At 44.6% G+C, this 27,852-nt stretch overlaps 1 protein-coding gene across 2 annotated transcripts in view; it reads right to left on the bottom strand.

The window, feature by feature from the left end:
- Nucleotides 1-27,852, bottom strand: part of SNORC (secondary ossification center associated regulator of chondrocyte maturation) — a 56,665-nt gene that overhangs the window by 7,913 nt on the left and 20,900 nt on the right. Inside the window, exon 2 of one of the 2 annotated variants that reach the window (XM_044289313.1) lies at nt 13,890-14,060. In XM_044289313.1, coding sequence (XP_044145248.1) covers nt 13,890-14,060 — 171 coding nt within the window. Of the gene's footprint in view, nt 1-13,889; nt 14,064-27,852 lie in introns of both variants that reach the window. The other variant, XM_044289312.1, reaches the window with a different exon arrangement.

A 27,852-nucleotide genomic window follows, 5' to 3' on the forward strand; every position in this document is an offset into this window, starting at 1 on the left:
GAGCCACACCATATTGTACAAATTTTATGCATCAGTTAAAGTTCCATGCCCATCCATGTAATACAAGGACATCTTGAGATACACTTGTACAGAGTGGTACTCCATTCTGGCTCAAGTCAAAAGGCAGGTTCTTAAGCAGGGACAATCTGTGGATAACGGACACTGTTATGGGGGGGGGATCTGTTATGCACACTGTTATGGGGGATCTGTGGCTGGCACTGTTACAGGGGGATCTGTGGCTGCCACTGTTACAGGGGGGATCTGTGGATGGCACTGTTAGAGGGGGGATCTGTGGATGGCACTGTTATATAAGTGCCATCCACAGACCCCCCCACCCCATAACAGTGCCATCCACAGACCCCCACCCCATAACAGTGCCATCCACAGACCCCCCCAGCCCATAACTGTGCCATCCACAGATGTCCCCCATAAAAATGTCATCCACAGATCCCCCCCCCCCCCGCCGCTCCAGTATACAAATATAAGATGTCTTATTCAATTAATAGTTATTAAACATGCCCCCCCAACTCCTAATAGTACCTTACACCCTAACCGCTTCAGTACAACGCAGGCAGGCAAGCCGGGCGGCCGGCACGTCACTCACTGACGTCACTTGCCTGCGCATCCTGCTTCATTTATAGGCGGCGCAGGCACGTGACATCAGGGAGTTACACTGCCGCCCGCCCGGCCTGCCTGCCTGCCTGCATTCTACAGAAGCTGTTAGGATGTAAGGTAATAATAGGAGTGAGGGGGCATGTTTAATAAGCCCCGCCGCTATTGCCGGCCCCCAGCTCCTCCTCCCAGTCCCTCCCCGAGTCCCCGCTCGCTCGTACATCGCAGCTTGCAATGTAAAACTGGCAGCATTTGCCCCATAAGAGGCAGGGGCATTTTCCCCCCATTTTGGGGGGAGAAAAAGTGCGTCTTATGGGGCGAAAAATACAGTATGTGGTGCTACAGGGGAGGTAAAGTATGTCCCTGATTATGTGACTAGGTATTTCTATACTTTTAGTGCGTGCCATTATTTTTATGCAATATCATATGTGCGCTGGTGGGGCCCATGTGCTAGGGCTGCTTTGTAACTCCAGTTTGGCCCTAGAGGTTTTTCTTAGGAGAGCCCTAATGAACTATATTTAGCCCAAGACCAACTAATGGTAAGAACACTGCTGAAAAATACAACCAGGCAGATCTATCACATATTTATGGGCCAGGGAAGTTTTATTTGAAAAGTTACCATAATACTCAGAATTGAACAATTTGCAGTTTATGTAAAACTCTATTTTTTTGGTCACATACAGTGGATATAAAAAGTCTACACACCCCTGTTAAAATGTCAGGTTTCTGTGATGTAAAAAAAATGAGACAAAGATAAATCATTTCAGAACTTTTTCCACCTTTAATGTGACCTATAAATTGTACTACTCAATTGAAAAACAAACTGAAATCTTTTTAGTGAAGGAAAGAAAACAAAAAAAATAAAAATAATGTGGTTGCATAAGTGTGCACACCCTCTTATAACTGGGGATGTAGCTGTGTTCAGAATTAAGCAATCACATTCAAAATCATGTTAAATAGCAGTCAGCATACACCGGACATCATTTAAAGTGCCTCTGATTAAAGCCAAATAAAGTTCAGCTGCTCTAGTTGGTCTTTCCTGAAATGTTCTTAGTCTCATCCCACAGCAAAAGCCGTGGTCCACAGAGAGCTTCCAAAGCATCAAAGGGATCTCATTGTTAAAAGGTATCAGTCAGGAGAAGGGTACAAAAGAATTTCCAAGGTATTAGATATACCATGGAACACAGTGAAGACAGTCATCATCAAGTGGAGAAAATATGGCACAACAGTGACATTACCAAGAACTGACGTCCCTCCAAAATTGATGAAAAGACGAGAAGAAAACTGGTCTGGGAGGCGACCAAGAGGCCTACAGCAACATTTCATCGTTCAGCATGACAACGACCCAAAGCATACATCCAAATCAATAAAAGAATGGCTTCACCAGAAAAAGATTAAAGTTTTGGAATGGCCCAGTCAGAGCCCAGACCTGAATCCAATTGAAAATCTGTGGGGTGATCTGAAGAGGGCTGTGCACAGGAGATGCCCTCGCAATCTGACAGATTTGGAGTGTTTTTGAAAAGAAGAGTGGGCAAATCTTGCCAAGTCAAAATGTGCCATGCTGATAGACTCCTACCCAAAAAGACTGAGTGCTGTAATAAAATCAAAAGGTGCTTCAACAAAGTATTAGTTTAAGGGTGTGCACACTTATGCAACCATATTATTTTATTTGTAATATTTTTTCTTCCCTCTACCTAAAAGATTTCAGTTTGTTTTTCAATTGAGTTGTACAGTTTATAGGTCACATTAAAGGTGGAAAAAGTTTTGAAATGATTTATCTTTGTCTAATTTTATTACATCATGGAAACCTGACATTTTAACAGGGGTGTGTAGACTTTTTATATGCACTGTATATGGAATAGGTAACTATTGTCACTAATGCAGGCACCGTCAGGCTAAAATAACTTGGCTGGGGTAGATTTCTGGCATAAAACTGGCATTAAAGAAGATAAATGTGGGGCCACTGGCAAAGGCAGTGGGGAACACCATTAAAGGGAACCTGTCACCGGGATTTTTGGTATAGAGCTGAGGACATGGTTTGCTAGATCGCCGCTAGCACATCCGCAATATCCAGTCCCCATAGCTCTGTGTGCTTTTATTGTGTAAAAAAAAACCTATTTGATACATATGCAAATTAACCTGAGATGAGTCCTGTCCCTGACTCATCTCACATACAGGGCTGATCTCAGGTTAATTTGCATATGTATCAAATCGGTTTTGCAGATGTGCTAGAGGCCATCTAGCAACCGATGTCCTCAGCTCTATACACAAAATCCCGGTGACAGGTTCGCTTTAACTGCAGTAAAGTGATTTGTACAGACCAAGAAGAGACGTCTATTATTATAGGCTTCGAGGCCAGCGGACTCCCTCTGTCTCCCATCGGCACCCCACAAATGCGATCGCGGGGTGCCAATGAGTGTAAAGGCTGGCTGGGGTCTGATATAGGCCCCAAGCCAGCCTTGAGTATTTTACAGCAGGCTGTGCCTCTCTGGCGCAGCCTGTTGGTCAATGTCAGTGTGGCACGGACATTAAAATGCAATGCACTATAGGGATAGTGCATTGTATTTTAACCGCCTGCGGACCGCCTAACGCAGATGTGCGGTCCGGAGGCGGCAGCCCTGCGCACGACGACGCATATACGCGTCATCTCGCGAGGGCCGGGATTTCCTGTGAACGCGCGCACACAGGCGGTCCGGAGGCGATCATCCTGATCACCCCCTGTCATTGATAACCCCCCTGCAAGGCTCCATTCAGACGTCCGCATGTGTTTTGCGGATCCGATCCATGTATCCATGTATAATCATACGGACGTCTGAATGGAGCCTTGCAGGGGGGGTGATCAGTGACAGGGGGTGATCACCTCATATACACTCCCTGATCACCCCCTGTCATTGATCACCCCCCTGTAAGGCTCCATTCAGAAGTCCGCATGTGTTTTGCGGATCCGATCCATGTATCCATGGATCCGTAAAAATCATACGGACGTCTGAATGGAGCCTTACAGGGGGGTGATCAATGACAGGGGGGTGATCAGGGAGTCTATATGGGTGATCACCCCCCTGTCATTGATCACCCCCCTGTAAGGCTCCATTCAGACGTCCGCATGTGTTTTTGCGGATCCGATCCATGGATCCGTAAAAATCATACGGACGTCTGAATGGAGCCTTACCAGGGGGGTGATCAATGACAGGGGGGTGATCCGGGAGTCTATATGGGTGATCACCCCCCTGTCATTGATCACCCCCCTGTCATTGATCACCCCCCCCCCCCCCCGTAAGGCTCCATTCAGACATTTTTTGGCCCAAGTTAGCGGAAATTTTTTGTTTGTTTTTGTTTTTGTTTTTTCTTACTAAGTCTCATATTCCACTAACTTGTGTCAAAAAATAAAATCTCCCATGAACTCACCATACCCCTCACGGAATCCAAATGCGTAAACATTTTTAGACATTTATATTCCAGACTTCTTCTCACGCTTTAGGACCCCTAAAAAGCCAGGGCAGTATAAATACCCCACATGTGACCCCATTTCGGAAAGAAGACACCCCAAGGTATTCCGTGAGGGGCACGGCGAGTTCCTAGAATTTTTTTTTTTTTGTCGCAAGTTAGTGGAATATGAGACTTTGTAAGAAAAAAATAAAAATAAAAAATCATCATCATTTTCCGCTAACTTGTGACAAAAAATAAAAGGTTCTATGAACTCACTATGCCCATCAGCGAATACCTTAGGGTGTCTACTTTCAGAAATGGGGTCATTTGTGGGGTGTTTGTACTGTCTGGGCATTGTAGAACCTCAGGAAACATGACAGGTGCTCAGAAAGTCAGAGCTGCTTCAAAAAGTGGAAATTCACATTTTTGTACCATAGTTTGTAAACGCTATAACTTTTACCCAAACCATTTTTTTTTTTTTTTGCCCAAACATTTTTTTTTATCAAAGACATGTAGAACTATAAATTTATCGAAAAATTTATATATGGATGTCGTTTTTTTTGCAAAATTTTACAGCTGAAAGTGAAAAATTTAATTTTTTTGCAAAAAAAATCGTTACATTTCGATTAATAACAAAAAAGTAAAAATGTCAGCAGCAATAAAATACCACCAAATGAAAGCTCTATTAGTGAGAAGAAAAGGAGGTAAAATTCATTTGGGTGGTAAGTTGCATGACCGAGCGATAAACGGTGAAAGTAGTGTAGTGCCGAAGTGTAAAAAGTGCTCTGGTCATGAAGGGGGTTTCAGCTAGCGGGGCTGAAGTGGTTAAAATCAATCAAAATGTTGTCTGTTATAGTCCCCTTGTGGAACTATTAAGTGGTAAAAAAAACACATTTATTAAATAAAAAGAAATTCTAGTAAAAAAATTGCAAAAAAAAATCTCCCCCATATGTTTGGTATCACCACGTCGGTAACGACCCGGACTCCATAAATATCATGTAAATTATCCCCTATGGTGAACGTCGTAAAAAAAAAGACAGAATGGCTAATTTATTCTTAGTTGCCACCGAAAAAACGTAATTTACTCCAAAATGATACCAATGACAACTACTGTACAAGTCATCCTGCAAAGATCAAGCTATCTTACAACTCCATGCAAAGAAAAATAAAAAAGTTATGGGTCTTGGGATGTGACGATGCAAAAAGATTTTCTTCCTTTAAAAAAAAGGGATCAGAAAGTTATATGTATCCCAAAATGGCGCCACTAAACTATAACTTGTCCAACAAAAAAAACAAGCCCTCATACAGATATATAGACTGAAAAATAAAACATCTATAGCTCTTGGAAGGCGACGATGAAAAACAGAAGAAAAATGCTTGGTCAGTAAGGCCCAAAACAGGCTGGTCACTAAGGGGTTAAAATATCACTACATAAACAGTGTTTTGCAAGGAGTTTTATAATTTCCGATTGGCCAGCATCAGGAGCGTTGCTAGGGTCTGAAAACATCCAGGGCACAAGCCGACTGTGTTGAAATTGCACATTAAAGGCATGCTTAAAGGGGTGTTCTGGTTTATGCAAATGAAGTGCAGTACTGCAGACATTATATAATACAACAGTCGGTAACTTTCCAATATATATTATGTTTCATTTCCTCCCCACTGGAGAAATCTTTGCTTGGGTGGGAGGTCAGGGGTCTCGCGGGATCATGCGCTGCAGGACGGGATTGCACACCGAAGTGACTGAACTCATGCCCGTGCAGCCCGCATGTAGCGGATTAGCGGAACAAGTACAAGTGAGGTGGGGGGATGATCTGTGGTGGGTTGACCAGGTCTAATCAATATTAAAGGGACCTGGAATAGCCAAATAAAAAAAAAAATGCTACCAGTATAACATTCGGGCCACTGGACAAAACATCCTACCCTAAGTTCTTTCATAAGTCTAAACAGCCCCAGTCTTTTGAACGGCTGCAGTACGAGAGACTTGATCACTTCACCAGTTACGTTACATGAGGGAAACACAGCAGATCTTCAGCAGGGCAGCATTAGCAGCAGTGAAGTAATATGCTCTGTGGGGGGCTCAACATTGAACCCCATCATCTGCATGAAGCCGAGGAGAGCTGCTTAATTTAGAAACTATTACTTTTAGCTATCCCTTTTCACGAGTCAAGAAGCAAAAGTTAGTTATATAAAAAAATTATACAAAATTGTAGATGGGCATTTTTAAGATTTCCAAATTGTGACACACTTAGGTGGATTCACCTTCTAAGACTACTGTTAGTGACAAGGAGAATGTCATAGCTGCATTAACACGTGCACATAGCTTCAGAAAATCTGTTGGTTATGAAAACACACACTTAAAGGGTAGCTAAAACTTTGTGGAAAAAACGAAGAGGCAGAAGCACTGCTCTGAGCGCTCTGCCCCATCGGCTTTCATCGGCTCTGCTCAACTTTTCTACTGTGTGGTGTACGGATGCATAGAAAGCATATGGGGTCCATACTCTACACTCTTAAAAAGCCAAGCAGAGCTGATGGAAGCCAACGAGGCACAGTGTCCTGAGCAGTGCTTCTGCCCCTTTATTTTAAAGCAAGGTTTAGGTACCCCTTAGATACATGTTTCAAAATCCAACGTCTCATGTACATGGCTGTGTTATGGATCTGTAATAAAACACCCATAAAAATCTAAGGGTCCATACTCTACTTTGTTCTTCCTCCAATTTCATAATTGATGGAAAAATGGTGGCATGTTCCATCACATGCTGTATTCCAGTGCTTCTAGCAGAGAATATTGTTGTGTATGGAGGCACCATAAGTGGCAAATGTAGGGACAAACAGCAGTACTAATAATTAGCACATCTATGGCTAGCTTACCAAAATCAATTCTGACTAATATACATTTGTTCCATAAATCATATGTTTATCACACATATTGTATTATTTCATAAAAATGACTGTTTCTGGGGGGCGTGGCCAACCATGGAAGAGTGAAGAAGCGCTCACTAAGAGCTCCGCCACACTCCAAGGCGACCTGCCTCTTCTTTTTGCCAGACACTCGGCCGCTCTGTCCCCAGCCTGCCAAGACCGCCGCACGGGCCTACAAGATGGCGCCGCCACGCCGCTGCTGCACTCACCGCCTGCGCGCCCGGACGCTCTGGAGAGCCCGACCCGGTCCTCATGCCGTCAGCGATCCTCCTCGGTGCCTCCACTCCCTCTCTCCTCGCCGGCGACAGGTAATGGCGGGTCCCGGAGTTCGTCTCCCCGCCCGCTCATGATGCCCCAGGCGTCCTCTCCACCTGCCGCCCGAGACCTTGGATCGGGGCCCCCTGCCTGAAGCTCAGACCCGGCTGTAGGGCCGCACATACAGCTGTCGGCCCCCCTATCACTGCCTCCTAATGTGGGCTTGGACCCAAACACTGATGCCTCCGCACGCGGACTAGGCCTGAGGCCTTCAGCCCCTTCTTTCTGGCCACATAAGTCCTCTGATAGGCTCTATTGAGCCCACTCACAGTGGAACGGGCCCCGCGGCATCAACGCTGCCGGCAGCCACATCCCCTCCTGCGTTGGGGCAATTCAATGGGCTGACACATCAACTGCCCTCCACTCCTCTCACCCCAGAGGTCACTCATCAGGGGGTTCTGGACCCATTCCGTATCCCTTCCCGCTCTCCAGCGAACTCCTTAGCTCTCTCACCCCACTGGTCTTCTGGATCATCATGGGACAGTCCGCACCATCAGCGTTTGGGAGAGCAGGTGACCGCAACCAGTCCCTCAGCCGGTGCTCGGCCCGCTTTACATGCTGCATCCCCTGCCCCTCTGGGCGTGCAACCATCAGCATCAGCAATTATACATAGTGAGGACACCAGGCCTCCATCGCTGGCAGACTTGCGTACTCTTATCAGCACATTACCCTCTAAAGAGGACCCATCAGTTGTTGCTACTAACATATTGCAAGAATGCTGTCAAGAATTTTCTCAGGTCCGCTCTGACATGAAAGTACTGGACTCTAGAATTGACTCCACAGTCCGTGAGCATGAGGCCCTATCAGCTACAGTTTCTACTCTCCAAGACGCGGTCCAGTCCCATAGCGAACAACGCGCTTCATTACCACCTAGATGATATTGAGAACCGCAATCGACGCAATAATGTGCAGATCTGTGGCCTCTCTGAATCTGTTGCGACACCTGATCTCATGCCCACTGTGGTTGGACCGTTCAACAAAATCCTGGGACGGCCGCCGGGCACCCACATTGAAATTGATCGAGTACACAGAGCTCTCAGACCTCCCAATCCAGATGGCTCTAGGCCAAGAGATGTTATCTGCAGAGTTCACTTCTATGCTCTTAAAGAACGGATCCTGAACTATGCACGTCAGTCATCGCCTCTGTCCTATGAGGGTTCCTCCCTGCAACTACTACAGGACCTATCTTGTCACACTCTTGCACAGAGGGCTGCGCTCTGACCCTTACTGGATCTCCTTAGAGAACGCGAAATCCCCTACAGATGGGGCTACCCATTCACCCTTTTTGCTGGACCCAGGAAACAAGCAGTGGTACTGCATAGCCCGGAGGACTTGCCGGAATTTTGGTAGCTCTGGACTTGCCGCCTGTCAATCTTGGCCCTAGCCCATATTGAATCCTAAGCCCGCTCAACTGGGTCGTCCTCGTTCACCTGAGCCCAACAGATCTGGACTGCCTATAGCATCCACACTGCCTCTATCTGGGCAAAGGAGACGACGTCCTATGAACCGTCGCCGAAGATCCTCAGCTGACTGGGACACTTGAACGCCCCTGTGGAGCCACGTGCTTGCTTTTCATTGGCACCAATAATGCTTAACCTTGTTTCCTCCTTCTGTTTTAGGAATTGTAGTTAATTTGTTTTGCAGGTGGGCCGCCATTGAAGACATCATACTGGCCGGGTCGTTTGACTGCCCCCAGGCTGCTTTTGTTGCTTTTATGGTCTTGGACGCTTTTATCTTACATTTAGCCATGTTCGCCTCCCTCTTCTGGACCCCGTCTGGATGGGGGGACTTATTATTGGCTCATTGTTCTTATGTCAGGAAGTGTGGTTGGTTTGCTCTTCCTAAGCTGTCACCTTTCCCACGTAGTTTGAGGCACCCCCTGGGGAATCTCAGCTCCCTAGTGACTGCCTCCTTTGGTCTTTTGGACCCCTGATAGTCATCTCTCTTTTTCTTTTTTCCTACTGTTTGTCGATTCTTCTTCCCCTCCTTGTCCTTATCCCTAGTGTTCTCCCCTTGTGTGTTCCCCTCCCTCCTGTCACAGGTATGACATCACTCAAATTGGCATCGTTCAATGTGAAGGGCTTCAACTCCCCAGAAAAGAGATCCCAGGTGCTCTACCACTTCCACCGACAAAGAGCCCAGATTGTCTGTTTCCAAGCGACTCACTTCAAACACGGTAAGGCTCCTGCCATTCGCAATAAATATTACACCTCCTGGCACTTTGCAGATAATCCAGACACTAAGTCAAAAGGTGTCGCCATAGCGATACACAAATCTCTCCCTCACCAGGTGCTGGGCTGTGTAATTGACCCCAGGGCTCGTTATATTATTCTCACGCTTCTGATAGGAGGCTGGGAATTTACCATTATTAACGCCTATGCCCCAAACCAAAACCAGGTTGTATTCCTAATTGACTTAGTTGACAAGGCCTTGCCCCTAATCCGCGGAACGGTCATTTTTAGCGGGGACTTTAATCTTACTTTTGACCCCACGCTCGATAACTCCTCGGGACGGGCAACCCTTTCCTATACAGCTATCAAAAAAGTGAAAAGAGGATTGTTGCAGCTACAACTATTTGACCCGTGGCGTTTGCAACATCCCTCGGACAAAGACTACACATTTTTCTCGGCTCCGCACTCTTCTTATAGTAGGATAGATTACATCTTAGTCCAGCAAACCGCCCTGTCATGGTTGGACTCCACTTCTATTGGCAACATTTTGTGGTCTGACCATGCCCCGGTGTATTGCTCCCTCACCCTCCCGTTCTTAACTAAAAGTGAATGGACATGGCGATTTGAATGAGTCCCTCCTCCTCGACACTGTATGCGCACAGGACCTCACTGACCTGTTGCCAATTTCGTGTCTGATCATGCCTCGGACCCCACGCCCCTTCCTATGCAATGGGAAGCCCTTAAATGTGTTCTCAGGGGGATCTTCATTAAACATGGCTCTCGCCTTAAAAAAGAAAAAGCTGTCTCTCTCAGGGCTGCCTTGCAGAAAGTGGCTTCCTTGGAACTAGCCCACAAGCGTGCCCTCTCTCTACCGGTGCTCAGAGACCTCCATAATGCACGAATGGACGCGCGCCTGCTATTGGACTCTTCCTACAAACGGATAGTTCAAACATGTCGCAGTAAGTTCTACGAATACGGTAATAAGTGTGGCCGCTTGTTGGCTAGGGCACTCAGGGGTCATATCGCTGCTTCTCATATCCCAGCGGTCAAAAACTCCGAGACCAATTGTTGCACACGACGGAGGAGATTACCTCGTCCTTTCAGTCCTTTTACACTGACTTGTACAATCTTCCCGACCTCTCTAGTAGGGAATCCGACGAGTCTCCCTACCCGTTGAGCGATTGCCCTAAATTGTCCACCGAACAAGCTACTAGCTTGGAGACGCCTTTTTCGGAAGGGGAACTAAAGGAAGTGATCGCATCCCTCCCGGGTGGTAAGAGCCCGGGCCCTGATGGGTTCACCGCTGGCTTCTTTAAATCTTTTTCCACCATCCTTGCTCCCTTTCTGGTGAAGGTCTTCAATGCGGTATCTCCCAATACCCCTTTCCCCCCAATCCACTATGGCCCACATCGCGGTTATCCCTAAGCCCGACAAAGATCCCCATTTGTGCGCTAGCTACCGTCCCATCTCTTTGTTAAACGTAGATTTAAAAATATACGCCAAAATATTAGCTAATAGATTGAACACTTTCCTGCCCTCCCTAATGCACAACTATCAGGTGGGTTTTGTCCCGAGGAGGGAGGCTCGCGACAATACCCTCCGGACCTTGGATATTATGCACCAGTCTCCAATACCCCTCTTATGATTTTGTCCCTAGACGCGGAGAAAGCCTTCGATCACATATCTTGGCATTCTCTCCGCTCTGTTCTTTCTAAATTGGGTCTGGGCCAAATCTTTTTTGGGAAAATACTTTACGCTTTTCCCCTTAGCACGGGTCAGGGATGTCCCTTGTCTCCTCTTTTGTACGTTTTGGTAATGGAACATCTCCTCTCTGCGATCCGTGCCAACCCGGACATATCTGGGGTCACGATTGGCTCTGTGGAACATAAATGCGCGGCCTTTGCGGATGACCTTTTGCTGTATATCACTAACCCCCATGTCTCCCTCCCCTCCCTTCTGCGTGAGATCGCACTCTTCGGTAAATGGACAAATTTTAAAATCAACATGACCAATCAGAGGCACTGAATGTATCCCTACCTCAAGCATTAGTCTCATCGCTTAAATCTACGTTCCCATTCAGGTGGCCATCGGCGGGGATTAAATACCTTGGGGTTAAAATCTCGGCGGAGTTGCCCGCCCTTTTTAAGTTGAACTTTGCCCCACTTTCGCGAAGTTTCCAGAAAGACCTGGACGCCTGGCACCGCCGAGACTTTTCTTGGTTCGGCAGGGTCAGCATTTTGAAAATGAACCTACTGCCTAAGCTGCTTTACCTCTTGCAAACCATACCCATTCGATTACCGATCAATTTTTGGCCACAAAATCAGACGCTGTTTCACGCGTTTGTGTGGGCCCCGGGTAAGCCACGGATAAAATGGGAGGTTTTGACCCGGTCTAAAGAACTTGGGGGTGTTGGTTTGCCAGATTGTAAGTTATATTACTATTCTGCGGTATACGCCAACTGTGGGTCCATATTGCACGCAACTCCTTTTCACACACGCTCGCGGTCCTTCCTTGGCTGTCCGGCAAGCCAGGCTTAAAACTCCCCCACTGTCCTTCACAGCCAATCACACGTTCCCGACGATTGCGTCCATTAATCGCCGTACACTCCTCATTGATACTACTGGCCCTCTAGCGCTGATTACCGATAACACAGCTTTTTGCCCAGGACAATCCTCGAAACCCTTCCTTACTGGAACCAAACTGCGCCCTCTTCGGTTCTGTGATGTCCTCAGGACTGAAACACTTGAACCAATTGATGGAGCCCTCTAAAATACGCCCCCGGCATAACTTTTAATATGTACAACTCCAACATTTTTACTCCTCTATACGTACCACCCACACCTTACGCAGGAGCCTTACAGTGTTTTGAATAGATGTGTCTAGCCCCCTCCGCTGTCCTCCGGGACATCTTTACCATTTACAACTTGCTTGCTCTCCAGACCTCTGACCAGCTCCCCTCCTTCTGCCACGCCTGGAATCGTGACCTAGGGAATGGCCTTACCCCATCTCAATGGAAGCGGGCTTTTCTTCTCTCTCATAAAGCAGTAATTTCCACTAAGGCGCAGGAGACTAATTATAAAGTTCTTTCCAGGTGGTACAGAGTGCCGTCTGTACTTCACAAATGGTTTCCATCTGTTTCAGATCGCTGTTGGAGGTGCTGTACCGATGAAGGCACCTTGTTACACATTTGGTGGCATTGTGCCATCCTGCGACCTTACTGGAACTTTGTACATCGTATTGTGCGGGCAGTGACGGGAATACCCATTCCCAATGCTCCTGAAGCGCTTTTGTTGTTTATCTTTGATTTGACTATCCCTGCTTTTAAGGTTTCGCTCCTTAAGTATATGTTACAGGCTGCAAAAACGGTCGTCCCTCGCCATTGGAAATCACCTACGCCTCCCTCCCCGGAGGAATGGTTTGAAGAAATTGCCCTACATCAGCGGATGGAGGATCTCATCTGCGTCTCTCCTCAGGACACCTCTTGATTCGTTCAAACCTGAGGCCCTTGGGAAACTTTCCGGGGGTCAGATGAGTTTCGTAATGCCCGTCTTTAACCCCGCACTCCCCCACTCTCCGCTTCCCCTGTACCTTTCTTCTCTGTCTGTTGTCTATTGTTACGTCCCCTCCTTTTTATGTTGTCTCCATGTCTTACTAGGCTTAGATTCTTATGGCCTTCTCTGCTTCATGTAAGCAATATACTTCTCTTACTCATGTGTTGCCACATGTTCTTAATGCCCTTACATATGAGACATTGTACCTTACTGCCTCCTTTGTCTGGAGATTGCTCTATAATGTATACGGCATTGCATGACATTGTAATATGTTACCTTTATGTATTACATTTACATCTACTTATTTGAAAAACTCAATAAATCTTTGAATGAGAAAAAAAATCGCATCTACAGCCTGCCAGCGAATGATCGCCGCTGGCAGGCTGTAGATGCACTAGTTTACCTGCCGTTTCCTGTGAACGCGCGCTCCTGTGTGCGCGCGTTCACAGGAAATCTCGCGCCTCACGAAATGACGCGCCGGCACGTCAAGGAGGAATTAATCGACCGCCTCCGGACCGCAATCCTGCGTTAGGCGGTCCGGAGGCGGTTAATTACCAAGCCAGCTGTCAGGTATTATATGCTTACATCATTTATTGGGCTATGTCCGATATTGACCTCATGGCTTGTATTGATTGGGTTAACTGAAAATTGAAAAACCTAAATAAAGAATTTACCCCCCAAAAAATTACTGTTTCTGAGACCAGAACTACAAATGTCAGCTCACCGGTGACTTACACACAACAGTTTCCTAATTTTAGTAGTGTGACAGTTTTATGCCACTTGTGCAATATTTCTAAGAACATCTCAAAAAAGTTTCAATCCAATTCCTACCGGCTGTAATTATGTATGAAAGGTCTGTGTGTAACTCTCTGGAAAAGGGCCTTTATGTACATACCATCACTGTTACCCAGAGGGTCTTCATATGTGGGGTCTGGCTCAGATGCATCAGGTGGAACCCCAGTGACATCAGACAGGGGTACAGATGGCGTGGTTTCAATGGGTTCTGCTCCAGATGGACGCTCTGGGGGTTCTTGCCAAACAGTGGGTGCAGCTGCTTGAGGATAGCCTACTGAAGGATGAGAAGACCAGTTACAAATTATTTTTAATATAGTGGACCATCTGATCACATCACTGATCTTCTTGGCTTTACCAGTGTCACTTTAGACTAATATTTTTTATCACAATAAATAAAAATAATAGGAATTTCGCATTGATTAACTATAAGGTCAAACAAAGACAGAACTGTGGGTACGGAGCCTGTACAAAGAGACATGGAGACCCTGAGACTCAGGGGCGGATTGGCCATAGACTGTACAGGAAAATTTCCCGGTGCCCGGCCAGTGGAAGTTTTTGGAGATGTATTTTGTGATGGACTGTGGTATTTGCTTCTGTTGGGGTGGTATAATGTGCCACAATATGGTATTGCTGGCCCTGCCTTCCATCAATTTGGACCCAACTACAAAATCAGGACAATTTCAGCTTTTTTTTTCCATGGCCACTTTAAGTTTCCAGGCCACCCCTGCTGAGACTCCCTAATACAGACTTCATGTGCCACTGTTTGGTGTCTATGTACAGCACTATATTACAGAGATCCCAAGGGGAGAATGTAACTGAACTGCCTTAGATAGCATTCAGACTGCTGTATTCATAGGCAGAAACAAAAAGCTACTACTCCTATGTGTAATCAAGACTTTCCCCAAAAGAAGCTTTGGGAAAAACCAGTGGAGGCAGCAGTCAATGGGACAGTATGCTATCAAAATGCAGATAACACACGGATTAAAAGTAGGGTTGAGTGCATGATGTCAAGGATTCATCAAGTAATCATATATTGCAATCTTTGTAACAGTGATACTGAATGTCTCATGACAATTTTATGGAATGTCATATTGTGATTTTTCCCTTTGATATACTGAAATAATAAAAAGAGATTTACAAAAAAAAAAAGTAATCATAGGATGGTTCAATTTAATATTTTGCATCGATTATATTACACATGACCCCGGCCTTATTGCATAAGATAGATTCTAAGAGGGACCCTAAAGTGTATTTTGGATAAAGCAGACTTTTGGCACTTAATATGGAATTGCCCTTTTACTACCGGATGTAGCAATACATAGAGATCTTAGTAAATGCCATAAATTGGGGAGCAAACAAAAGTTTTTATTACGGACATTGTTAACAGCCGAACTCATTATTACTAGTGAATGGGGGTCAGAAAGAAGCCATGTGATAGGGGAATGGGAACATTTGATGCAAAAAGTAAACATGTATGAAAAAGTACTAGTCAATAGAGAATTTGGAATAAAATTTGGTCTCCTTGGATAAGGTTTGATCTGAGGACAAATAGTTATATATATATATATATATATATATATATATATATATAAACCGGATTCCCAAAAAGTTGGGACACTATACAAATCGTGAATAAAAACGGAATGCAATGATGTGGAGGTGCCAACTTCTAATATTTTATTCAGAATAGAACATAAATCACGGAACAAAAGTTGAAACTGAGAAAATGTACCATTTTAAGGGAAAAATATGTTGAATCAGAATTTCATGGTGTCAGCAAATTCCAAAAAAGTTGGGACAAGGCCATTTTCACCACTGTGTGGCATCTCCCCTTCTTCTTACAACACTCAACAAACGTCTGGGGACCGAGGAGACCAGTTTCTCAAGTTTAGAAATAGGAATGCTCTCCCATTCTTGTCTAATACAGGCCTCTAACTGTTCAATCGTCTTGGGCCTTCTTTGTTGCACCTTCCTCTTTATGATGCGCCAAATGTTCTCTATAGGTGAAAGATCTGGACTGCAGACTGGCCATTTCAGTACCCGGATCCTTCTCCTACGCAGCCATGATGTTGTGATTGATGCAGAATGTGGTCTGGCATTATCTTGTTGAAAAATGCAGGGTCTTCCCTGAAAGAGATGACGTCTGGATGGGAGCATATGTTGTTCTAGAACCTGAATATATTTTTCTGCATTGATGGTGCCTTTCCAGACATGCAAGCTGCCCATGCCACACTCACTCATGCAACCCCATACCATCAGGGATGCAGGCTTCTGAACTGAGCGTTGATAACAACTTGGGTTGTCCTTGTCCTCTTTGGTCCGGATGACATGGCGTCCCAGATTTCCAAAAAGAACTTTGAATCGTGACTCGTCTGACCACAGAACAGTCTTCCATTTTGCCACACTCCATTTTAAATGATCCCTGGCCCAGTGAAAACGCCTGAGCTTGTGGATCTTGCTTAGAAATGGCTTCTTCTTTGCACTGTAGAGTTTCAGCTGGCAACGGCGGATGGCACGGTGGATTGTGTTCACTGGCAACGGTTTCTGGAAGTATTCCTGAGCCCATTCTGTGATTTCCTTTACAGTAGCATTCCTGTTTGTGGTGCAGTGTCGTTTAAGGGCCTGGAGATCACGGGCATCCAGTATGGTTTTACGGCCTTGACCCTTACGCACAGAGATTGTTCCAGATTCTCTGAATCTTCGGATGATGTTATGCACAGTTGATGATGATAGATGCAAAGTCTTTGCAATTTTTCGCTGGGTAACACCTTTCTGATATTGCTCCACTATCTTTCTGCGCAACATTGTGGGAATTGGTGATCCTCTACCCATCTTGGCTTCTGAGAGACACTGCCACTCTGAGAAGCTCTTTTTATACCCAATCATGTTGCCAATTGACCTAATTAGTGTTAATTGGTCTTCCAGCTCTTCGTTATGCTCAAATTTACTTTTTCCAGCCTCTTATTGCTACTTGTCCCAACTTTTTTGGGATTTGTTGACACCGTGAAAATTTGAATCAACGTATTTTTCCTTTAAAATGATACATTTACTCGGATTAAACGTTTGATCTGTCATCTACGTTCTATTACAAATAAAATATTGACATTTGCCATCTCCACATCATTGCATTCAGTTTTTATTCACAATTTGTTTAGTGTCCCAACTTTTTTGGAATCCGGTTTGTGTATATATATATATATATATATATATATATATATATATGTGTATATATGTATATTATATTTTTTCTTCTTTGGGAGTTGGTGGGGCTTTTATTCGGTTTAAAAATGTGGCATATTTATGAAATATATGATGTATGTCAATAAAGATTAATTAAAATAAAAAAAGATTGAAATTCCATCTGCAACTCAAAAACAAAGAAGGTTGGGTACACGAGGCCTTAACGTGCTAATGTTCTCCCCTGCTGCTTCCAGCACTGAGCTCCGGTCCTCTCCATTATTGTATGTTCTCTTGACTGTATCAGTGACACCTCACATCACCGCTGCAGCCAATCACTGGCCTTAGCAGTGACATCCCAAATACTGCTGAGGCCAGTGACTGGCTGCACGGTGAGTGGTGTGTAACAAATGCCATTATTGCAGCCAGGCAGATGACATCAATGGCAGGGAGGACCTTTAGAGAAACCCCGGAAGATGCAGAGGAGAAAAGAGGTAAGTTTCTCTTCTTTTGTTGTTTTAGCACATTTAAAGGGGCTGCCTGAGTTTTTATTGAACTAGGACAACCCCTTTAACAAGTGCTGATTGCAATGCATCCTGAGAGATGCTGGTGCTTGATGAGCTGCTGCTGCTGCCCACCACCAAAAAGTCCTCCAGATACGTGAAAAAAACCAAAACACTATTTTAACTTTGTGAGATAACCATTTTAATGTATGGCTCTGTACCTGTACTGAGTATTGTGTACCAAATACATGGCCTTTAGCTTCTTTAATTTGTTGGGTAGTGACATCTATGTGTGATGAGTGGTACTGCATCCATTATTTTTAACGTTCTAAAGTAAAAATGACAGGTTCATATACCAAGTTTTAGTAATTTAATGAGCAGTTCACTTGTACATTTTCAGAACCATTTATATACAGCACTATGATTTACCCACCTCCATGTCTTCCTTGAGCAACGTGTATACAATACCATGTTGTGCTCCATACAGAAGTACAAAAAGACAGATCTATTGAAGCTACTGACATTAAAAGTAGAAACTTAAAAGAGTTGTTGAGGATTTTTGCCCTCAGTTTTGGCCATCAACAGAGATGGAATGGGGCTCCTTGGGCCCACCAGAGGAAATTATTCTTGGGGCCCAACCCTCATGTCATCTATAAAGTCTAATAGATTTTGATTTAAAGAAATAGGACCTGGTGCCAATTTATTGTCTCCAAAGGCCGCTCCAGATGTTTTTTTTCTTTGGACCTTCGGATTCCACGATAGCAGTGATAACAAACCTTTTAGAGTCCAATTGCCCAAACTGCCAACCAAAACCCACTTATCTATCGCAAACTGCCAACACAGCAAATTACCTGAATACCAATATAGTATATCCTCCATGTACTTTATCATTTAACTATAATAGCCTGCCTACATTCAGTGCGCTGCCTGTGCCATTCATAGTGCGCCCTGCGCTGATGAAGGGCAGAAAAAGTCTAAGGCATATTGGTACACCATAGACTTTTTCCAGGGTGCGGGTGCCCACAGAGAGGGCTCCGAGTGCCGCCTCTGGCACCTAAGTGCCTGGGCCCACCTGAGGATCCAATGGCACTCTGGTGGGCTAGTCCAAAGCTGGCCATCAATATCTGATCAGTGGGGGGTCCAACACCCTGTAACTAACCCCTTCCCCTCTGGAAGTAGGCACTGGAAACACACAGCTCCATCCCCTGTGTAGTGGACGGAGCTGGTTCCTGCAGCACTGCTCCCATCCTCTTCAATAGGAACAGCTGATTGGCAGAGTGCAGGGTGTTGGACCCGCCAATCAATATAACAATTTTGGACAAACTGGTCAGTGATTCCAACACTAACCGCCAGGCTTATGCTGGTCTTTACTTCCAGGTCTGCGTTTGACACCCAGGCATGAGATGCTGCTGCTGTGATTAGCTGAGCACGCCTGACCAGACCAGGAAGGAGAGACCAGTGGGGAATTGGTAAGCCTTGGAATGGCAGCTGAGGGGGATCAGTGGGGTTGAGGATTATTTATTTATTTTAAGAAAAAAAAACTGTCCACTGGACAACCCCTTGCCAACTCTCGTGAAATGTCCAGGGAGATCCAGGAAAAAGGGGAGACCTTCTGTACTCACAAAAGTGTGGTTAAGCCTCGGGGGGCACCAATGAAACTTCCCAAAAGGGGGCCTTGCAGAAGCTTTCTATCTGCTGTCACCAAGGCAATAGAGGCTGCTGTCCACATAGATGTTCTGTCCTCCAGGTGAGCAGGAAAGGTGTGGATAATGAACAATACCGTGCTGCTGTGTAGACCCAGCTTTTACACTGTGTTTACTTCAGGGCACTTTGAGGCTTATAGTAGGTAGGTGTACGTGATGTGTATATGTTCTTCTTTTTTCTGCATGTGAAATGTCTGAACCAGTGATGGTACTATGTCTGCCAGATGCCACTGCTGCATAGCAGATGATGTTACACTATTTTGACAAAAGTTGTGGTTTTCCCCAGATTGGGAGATCACCAAGAAGCAGGTAACATGGGTGACACCAGGCTAGGATACCCACAGGTACCTAGGACAAAGAAATAAAAAATAGAACAAACAGCAGGTGGTGCTATACAGATACATTTTACTGAATACATCAGTAGCTATACAAAGATTTTAATTACCTGCAATTACAAAAGTATTTAGATCCAGGTGCTGGTTTAAAAATGGCAAAATATTTTTCATGGGACAATCCCTTTAAAAGACTTAAAGGGGGTATTCCCATCTTGGATATTGGGGGCATATGGCAAAGTGACGGAGGGCGGCATGCATGGCCGCCTTCCATTAATTTCTATGTGAGTGCAGAAGTAAGCCGAGCAGTTTGCTAGGCCATTTTCGGAAGTCCAATTGAAATGAATGGGAAGCGCACCACGCATGCGTGCCCCCAGCTCCATTCGTTTCTATGGGGCTTACTGAAATAGCTGAGCCAGCGCTCCACAGTCCCATAGAAATGAATGCAGGACAGCCGGGGATGCGTGGGATGCCCTCTGTCACTTTGCAGGCTCGGTTCTAAGGATAGAACCCCTTGAGAAAGCAGCACGCGAAACGCGCGTTGGGGAGTGGACTGGTGGTGCGTGTACTTGGTTGTTGACTATTCGACGGTCAGTATATTTGCATTGGTATTTCCTTTGTATATTTTGGTAGATGTTACCAAATTTTGGTGACCATTACTAAGTTGTACCGGTTTTTTATTCATTTAAGGAGGCATTCACACGACCGTATAAATGGATTCCCATCCGTTCCGCAAATATGCGGAACGGGTGCGGACCCATTTATTTCACTGGGGCCGCAAAAGATGCTGACAGCACACCATGTGCTGTCCGCATCAGTTGTTCCGTTCTGTGGCCCCACAAAAAAGATAGAGCATGTCCTATTCTTGTCCGCGGTTGCGGACAAGAATAGGCATTCCCTATATAGCACCGGCCATGTGCGGTCTGCAAAATGTGGAACGCACACGACCGGTATCTGTGTTTTGCGGATCCGCAATTTGCGGACCCCAAAGCACTTACGGTCGTGTGAATGCAGCCTAATGCTGAGCTTTTCTGCACCATGTGTGTGCCACAACAGTGATGCCGGTGATGTTTTGCTTTTCGTATGATTTATCTTGGCTTACCTGTATGGTAGTCGGCCACTATTGGACGCCAGCATTCGTTCATCTACCTCGTCAATTACTGCTGCTGAGCGCACGTTTGCACTTTATTACCCTATTATATTTTTTTGTAGTCCACTAATCATGCACCACCAGCTCCATTTTTTTTTACTTTGTTTTGTCAATCACATGTACTACAATTATTATAATAAAATTTTGCATGACATGATTATATCCTGTCTTGGTACATATTTCTAGGTGATCTAGTGAGTATCCATATATGTTTATTGGTATTGTAATTTAACCATATATGGGTCGGTTATATTTCTATGGGAAGTAGTTTTGGTAGTTCATTTATGTACACTATAGAAAATATCTTCTAATAATAATTTACAGTTGTGGTGTATTCCATAATGTTGATTAGGCTACTTTAACACTAGTGTTTTTTGCGGATCTGTCATGGATCTGCAAAAACGCTTCCGTTATAATAATACAACCGTATGCATCATTAACGGATCGGGTTGTATTATTTCTTCTATAGCCATGACGGATCCGTCTTGAACACCATTGAAAGTCAATGGGGGACAGATCTGTTTTCTATTGTGCTGTGAAAACGGATCCGTCCCCATTGACTTACATTGTGTGCCAGGACGGATCCGTTTGGTTTCGCTTCGTCAGGCAGACAGAAAAATGCTGCAGGCAGTGTTCTGGTGTCTGCCTCCAGAGCGGAATGGTGATTGAACGGAGGCAAACTGATGCCTTCTGAGCGGATCCTTTTCCATTCAGAATGCATTAGGGCAAAACTGATCCGTTTTGGACCCCTACTGAGAGCCCTGAACGGATCTCACAAACGGAAAGCCAAAACGCCAGCGTGAAAGTAGCCTAAAAGGGTTTTTCCGAGATAATCAAAAATTTCAGACAAGCTCTAAAATGGCATAAAATAAAAATACATTTTATACTCTCCCCTTTTTCCAGCACCATTTTCTGGAGCACTGGTCTAGTCCTCCATCCGCAGCGGGACACGGCACATCACCACTGCAACCAGTCACTGTCCTTAATACTAATCACCTAGTAGGGGTCTGACTGCCAGCATCAGCTGTTTGAAGAGTACACTAAGCACAGCGCTGTACATTGTATATCACCAGTGCATGGTATTGCAGCTCAGTCCCATTCACTTCAATGGGACTGAGCTACAGAAAGACAGGAAGGTTGAGGTAGAGGCCACATCACTTGCCCGAGCATTGCAACCCCTTCCAACAGAATGGTGGGACTGCCAGAAGTCAGACCCCCACCAATCCAAAAAACTCCTGGAAACCCCCTTTAAGGCCGCATGCATGCAACGTTTCAGTATTTCCATCTGCAAACCACAGACCCACAAAATACAGATAACTTCCATGTGCATTCCTCATTTTCCTCACTCCCATTAAATGACTATTTTTGCCCACAATGTGGACCAGAATAGGCCGTTCTATAATTGTGGAATGGAAACAATATGGATTTGTACATGGTCCCATAGAAATAAATGTAGATAGCGCACATGAAAAATAGGGTTGTGTCCATGAGCTCTAAAAGTTGCTTTTTTTTCTAATCATAAAAAAATAAAATAAAATAAAATAAAACTTAAAGGGGTCTAACGCTTACCACCCCCGCTCCTCCAAGAGATAAACCACAATTAATACCATACTAGCTTTATAAAAATGTCCCTTCCTTCACACGAGTGCAGTAAATACAGAACACATAGGCGCACACATTCCACACACAACTGACAAATCTTGCACTCTGCTGTCAGCACAGCCTAGTTAGGGATAGGAACCGTTCCAGCTTCAAGAAAAAAATTATAAAGCGCCGACTAGGCTGGAAGTGAAAGTGAACGCTGAAATGCTACATTTAGATTACATTTACAATAATGTCACTGGTAATGTCACATGAGTACTCGGAGCCACGAAGCTCAACAGAACAGAGAACCTTCATGGGCCTGTCTCAGACTTAGACGGCACACATTCCGATACCCTACTAGCGTGCTTTCACACACAGGTTTTTGCTTGTGTTTTTCTGCATTTCTGTGTATTTAGTGGTGGTGCTTTTTGCTGCAAAAATTCAGTTTTTGTTAATTACGGTAGGCGTTTTGTTTTTTCTTGCTTCTTTCATGCTGGAGCTCTTGGAGCTTTGTTCAGGCCTCTCTGTAGAGAAAAATGCCATGAAGGAAATGCTATTGATAAGCTACACTGTTGCACCACACAGAAAAACCACAGGCGGCAAAAAAAAAAAAGCTTATTCTGGCATTATTTTTACAGGTTAAAAAATGCAAGAGCCAAATTCATGACATATTGCCGATTTAGGCTACTTTCACATTTGCGTTCGGGGCTCCGCTTGTGAGTTCCGTTTAAAGGCTCTTACAAGCGGCCCCGAACGGATCCGTCCAGCCCTAATGCATTCTGAGTGGATGCGGATCCGCTCAGAATGCATCAGTCTGGCAGCGTTTGGGCTCTGCTTGCAGCGTTCGGGTGTCCGCCTGGCCGTGTGGAGGCAAACGGATCCGTCCAGACTTACAATGGAAGTCAATGGGGACGGATCCGTTTGAATTTGACACTATATGGCTCAATTTTCAAACAGATCCGTCCCCCATTGACTTTCAATGTAAAGTCAAAACGTATCAGTTTGTATTTTTTTTTTGTTCATGGTAATGCAAACGGATCCGTTCTGAACGGATATAAGCGTTTGCATTATAGGTGCGGATCAGTCTGTGCAGATACCAGACGTATCCGCTCCGAACGCAAGTGTGAAAGTAGCCTTAAAAGATTCACACTGCAGTTCAGTTTCTGCACTGATGTGATTGAGATTTCTACTAATGTTATTCACTTTGCTGGTAATATCATCCGCTGTGGATTTACCAGCCATAAATCCTGATAGGAAATCTTTCAAAATTTTCTCATGGATTTTCTGGAGGATTTGCTGCAGATTTCACTCTTTTTTAAAATTTCATCCACTTTTCTGGTACAGTACAACGTTGCGGATTTGACACATGAACATCCACAATGTATTTTCAATGTGTGAGCATACTCCCAGGATATATGCACATGGCAGTGTAGTAGGCAGATTTTCTGCACAGAGTTTTGTGCAGTTTTGCTTATCCGTTTTTGTTGCAGATTTTCCCCATGGAAAATCTGTACAAACAATTAATCCTGCTGATGTCAAAATCTGCACCAAAGGTCAATTTCCATATGGAAAATGTCCTTACTAGTGTTGGGCGAGCATGCTCCGCTGAACACTATTTACTCGAGCATCGCGATGCTCGGCAATTGACTGGCCGCTAGTGACAGCAACATCTCCAGTATAACGTTAGCGCATCCGAAATATCAGTGACATTCAGTGTAATTTTTTCGCCGCTGACAGCGACATTACCTGCGCTACATCTCCTGTAAAACGTTAGCGCATACTAAATATCAGTGGCATTCAGTGAAATTTTTTCGGTGCTGGTGACAGCGACATTACCTGTGCTACATCTCCTGTATAGCGTTTGCCCATCCTAAATATCGGTGACATTCAGTTAAATTTTTTCGCCACTGGTGACAGCTACATTACCTGCGCTACATCTCCAGTATAACGTTTGCGCATCCTAAATATCAGTGACATCCAGTATAATATTTTCGCTGCTGGTGACAGCGACATTAATTGCGCTACATCTCCTGTATAATGCTTGTGCATCCTAAATATCTGTGACATTCAGTTACATTTTTTTGCCGCTGGTGACAGCGACATTCTCTACGCCACATCTCCTGTATAACGTTTGCGCATCCTAAATATCAGTGACGTTCAGTTTAATTTTTTTGCTGCTGGTGACAGTGACATTACTTGCGCTACATCTCCTGTATAACGTTTGCGCATCCTAAAAATCAGTGACATTCAGTTTAATTTTTTCGCCGCTCGTGACAGCGACATTACCTGCGCTACATCTCCTGTATAACGTTTGCGCATCCTAAATATCTGTGACATTCAGTTTAATTTATTTGCACATACACTTACAAAACCTGTGTGTACATGTGACATACTTGCAAGCATATATATCATTTATTATGCTTGTTCTGTCCCCAGATGCAGATCGAGTTGTTTCTGTGTGTCTATCAGTTGATATTGCATTTACCTGCGTTATAATTCATGTGCATTATATTGTACGGTAAAAGCACCATCTACTGATGAGTTCATGTATTTCATCCAGCCTGTTTTCCTATGCATTATGGGAGTCCTTGGGCATTGTGGCTAGTTCCTAGTTCTTTCTAGTCTTGTGCTTGTATTCCAAGCAGTAGCCATCTTATGTCTCAGGAGCTACACTCTCTCACTGGTTTTCTTGCCCCATCATCTGTTATTCAGCCTGTTTTCAAGCATTATTGGTGAGGACATTTACTGTAGTTCATTGTGTGTTTCTTGTATTAATAGCTCATTATCATTGAATTATCTCATGTACTGCATGTATATCAGATATTCTTTATTCATGCCATGTACCATCGATATTTATGTTCTGAAATACTACTATTGTATTCTGAAGTTTCACCTTTCCTGTCAATCTACTATCAATAAAGAGAAAGTTAAAGCAGTACAGTTTTCTCTTCTTATCAAGACAGAAGGTTTAGCTACATGTCAGATTACACACCGTTCTAACATGTATGAGGACGGTATAATGCTCAAGGCGAGTAGTAAGGGACGGGGAAGTGGCCGTGCTGCTGATGGTGCACCCAGAGGCCGTGGCCCTGGGCACGGTGAAACTGTGCCTGCTGCCAGAGCACAAGAAACACACTCATCCACGATACCTAGCTTCATGTCCTAGTTTGCAGGGCGGCGCAGGACACCACTCTCGAAGTCACACCAGTGCAACCAGGTGGTCGTTTGGATTGCAGCAGATAATGCTTCCAGTCAGTTAAGCACCACCCTGTCTTCCACAAAGTCCAGTCTCAGTACCCAAGAGTCTGGTCAACAGAATCCTCACCCTGATCCTCCTTCCTCCCACCATAGAGAGTCCTGGCAAACAAATGATCCCACACTCTGATATTCCGAGAAGCTCTTTTCATCGCCATTCCTTAATTTGGGCCTCTCGCCAAGCCCGCTTGAAGAGGGACATGAGGAGATCTTGTGCACTGATTCCCAAACTCTTGAGCATCCACAGTCAGAAAAAGATGACGGTGGGGAACGGCAATTAGTGTTTCATGAAAAAATGACTGCAGAAAAATGCTGCAGGCTGCGTTTTGGTGTCCGCCTCCAGAGCAGAATGGTGACTGAATGGAGGCAAACTGATGCATTCTGAGCGGATCCTTTTAATTTCAGAATACATTAGGGCAAAACTAATCCGTTTTGGACCGCTTGGGAGAGCCCTGAACGGATCTCAGAAACGGAAAGCCAAAACGCCAGTGTGAAAGTAGCCTAATTCTGTTTCCTTGAATACACCAAGATGGCCCGTATATTCCCTTCCCCCCAAAAAAAAAATATATATCTAAAAATAGGGTATGAGATATATTACACACACATACAGTACAGACCAAAAGTTTGGACACACCTCATTCAAAGAGTTTTCTTTATTTTCATGACTATGAAAATTGTAAATTCACACTGAAGGCATCAAAACTTCGAATTAACACATGTGGAATTATATTCATTACAAAAAAGTGTGAAACAACTGAAAATATGTCATATTCTAGGTTCTTCAAAGTAGCCACCTTTTGCTTTGATTACTGCTTTGCACACTCTTGGCATTCTCTTGATGAGCTTCAAGAGGTAGTCACCTGAAATGGTCTTCCAACAGTCTTGAAGGAGTTCCCAGAGATGCTTAGCACTTGTTGGCCCTTTTTGCCTTCACTCTGCGGTCCAGCTCACCCCAAACCATCTTGATTGGGTTCAGGTCCGGTGACTGTGGAGGCCAGGTCATCTGGCGCAGCACCCCATCACTCTCCTTCATGGTCAAATAGCCCTTACACAGCCTGGAGGTGTGTTTGGGGTCATTGTCCTGTTGAGAAATAAATGATGGTCCAACTAAATGCAAACCGGATGGAATAGCATGCCGCTGCAAGGTGCTGTGGTAGCCATGCTGGTTCAGTATGCCTTCAATTTTGAATAAATCCCCAAAAGTGTCACCAGCAAAGCACCCCCACACCATCACACCTCCTCCTCCATGCTTCACGGTGGGAACCAGGCATGTAGAGTCCATCCGTTCACCTTTTCTGCGTCGCACAAAGACACGGTGGTAGGAACCAAAGATCTCAAATTTGGACTCATCAGACCAAAGCACAGATTTCCACTGGTCTAATGTCCATTCATTGTGTTCTTTAGTCCAAACAAGTCTCTTCTGCTTGTTGCCTGTCCTTAGCAGTGGTTTCCTAGCAGATATTCTACCATGAAGGCCTGATTCACACAGTCTCCTCTTAACAGTTGTTCTAGAGATGTGTCTGCTGCTAGAACTCTGTGTGGCATTGACCTGGTCTCTAATCTGAGCTGCTGTTAACCTGCGATTTCTGAGGCTAGTGACTCGGATGAACTTATCCTCCGCAGCAGAGGTGACTCTTGGTCTTCAAAATTTTCCCAATTTTTCGGACTGACTGACCTTCATTTCTTAAAGTAATGATGGCCACTCGTTTTTCTTTACTTAGCTGCTTTTTTCTTGCCATAATACAAATTCTAACATTCTATCCATTAGGACTATCAGCTGTATATCCACCTGACTTCTCCACAACGCAACTGATGATCCCAACCCCATTTATAAGGCAAGAAATCCCACTTATTAAACCTGACAGGGCACACCTGTGAAGTGAAAACCATTTCAGGTGACTACCTCTTGAAGCTCATCAAGAGAATGCCAAGAGTGTGCAAAGCAGTAATCAAAGCAAAAGGTGGCTACTTTGAAGAACCTAGAACATGACATATTTTCAGTTGTTTCACACTTTGTTATGTATATAATTCCACATGTGTTAATTCATAGTTTTGATCCCTTCAGTGTGAATCTACAATTTTCATAGTCATGAAAATAAAACTCTTTGAATGAGAAGGTGTGTCCAAACTTTTAGTCTGTACTGTATATACTAAAAAGAAAAAAAGAGTCACCCACTAGTAATTTACAGGGAGTGGGTGGTAGCATTTTAAACTCATTTGTGGGCGTCATGGTGGATGAAATGGAAATTCTACTGCAGGATTTTTCTGGCAGAAATCTGACATTTATGCCGGAAACCAGTCGGATCCCTTTACAGTGAATGTAGATCGGGTGGTACCTGGCTATGCCATATATGTGGTA

Source organism: Bufo gargarizans, chromosome 4 (assembly GCF_014858855.1).
Source record: "Bufo gargarizans isolate SCDJY-AF-19 chromosome 4, ASM1485885v1, whole genome shotgun sequence".
NCBI lineage: Eukaryota > Metazoa > Chordata > Amphibia > Anura > Bufonidae > Bufo > Bufo gargarizans.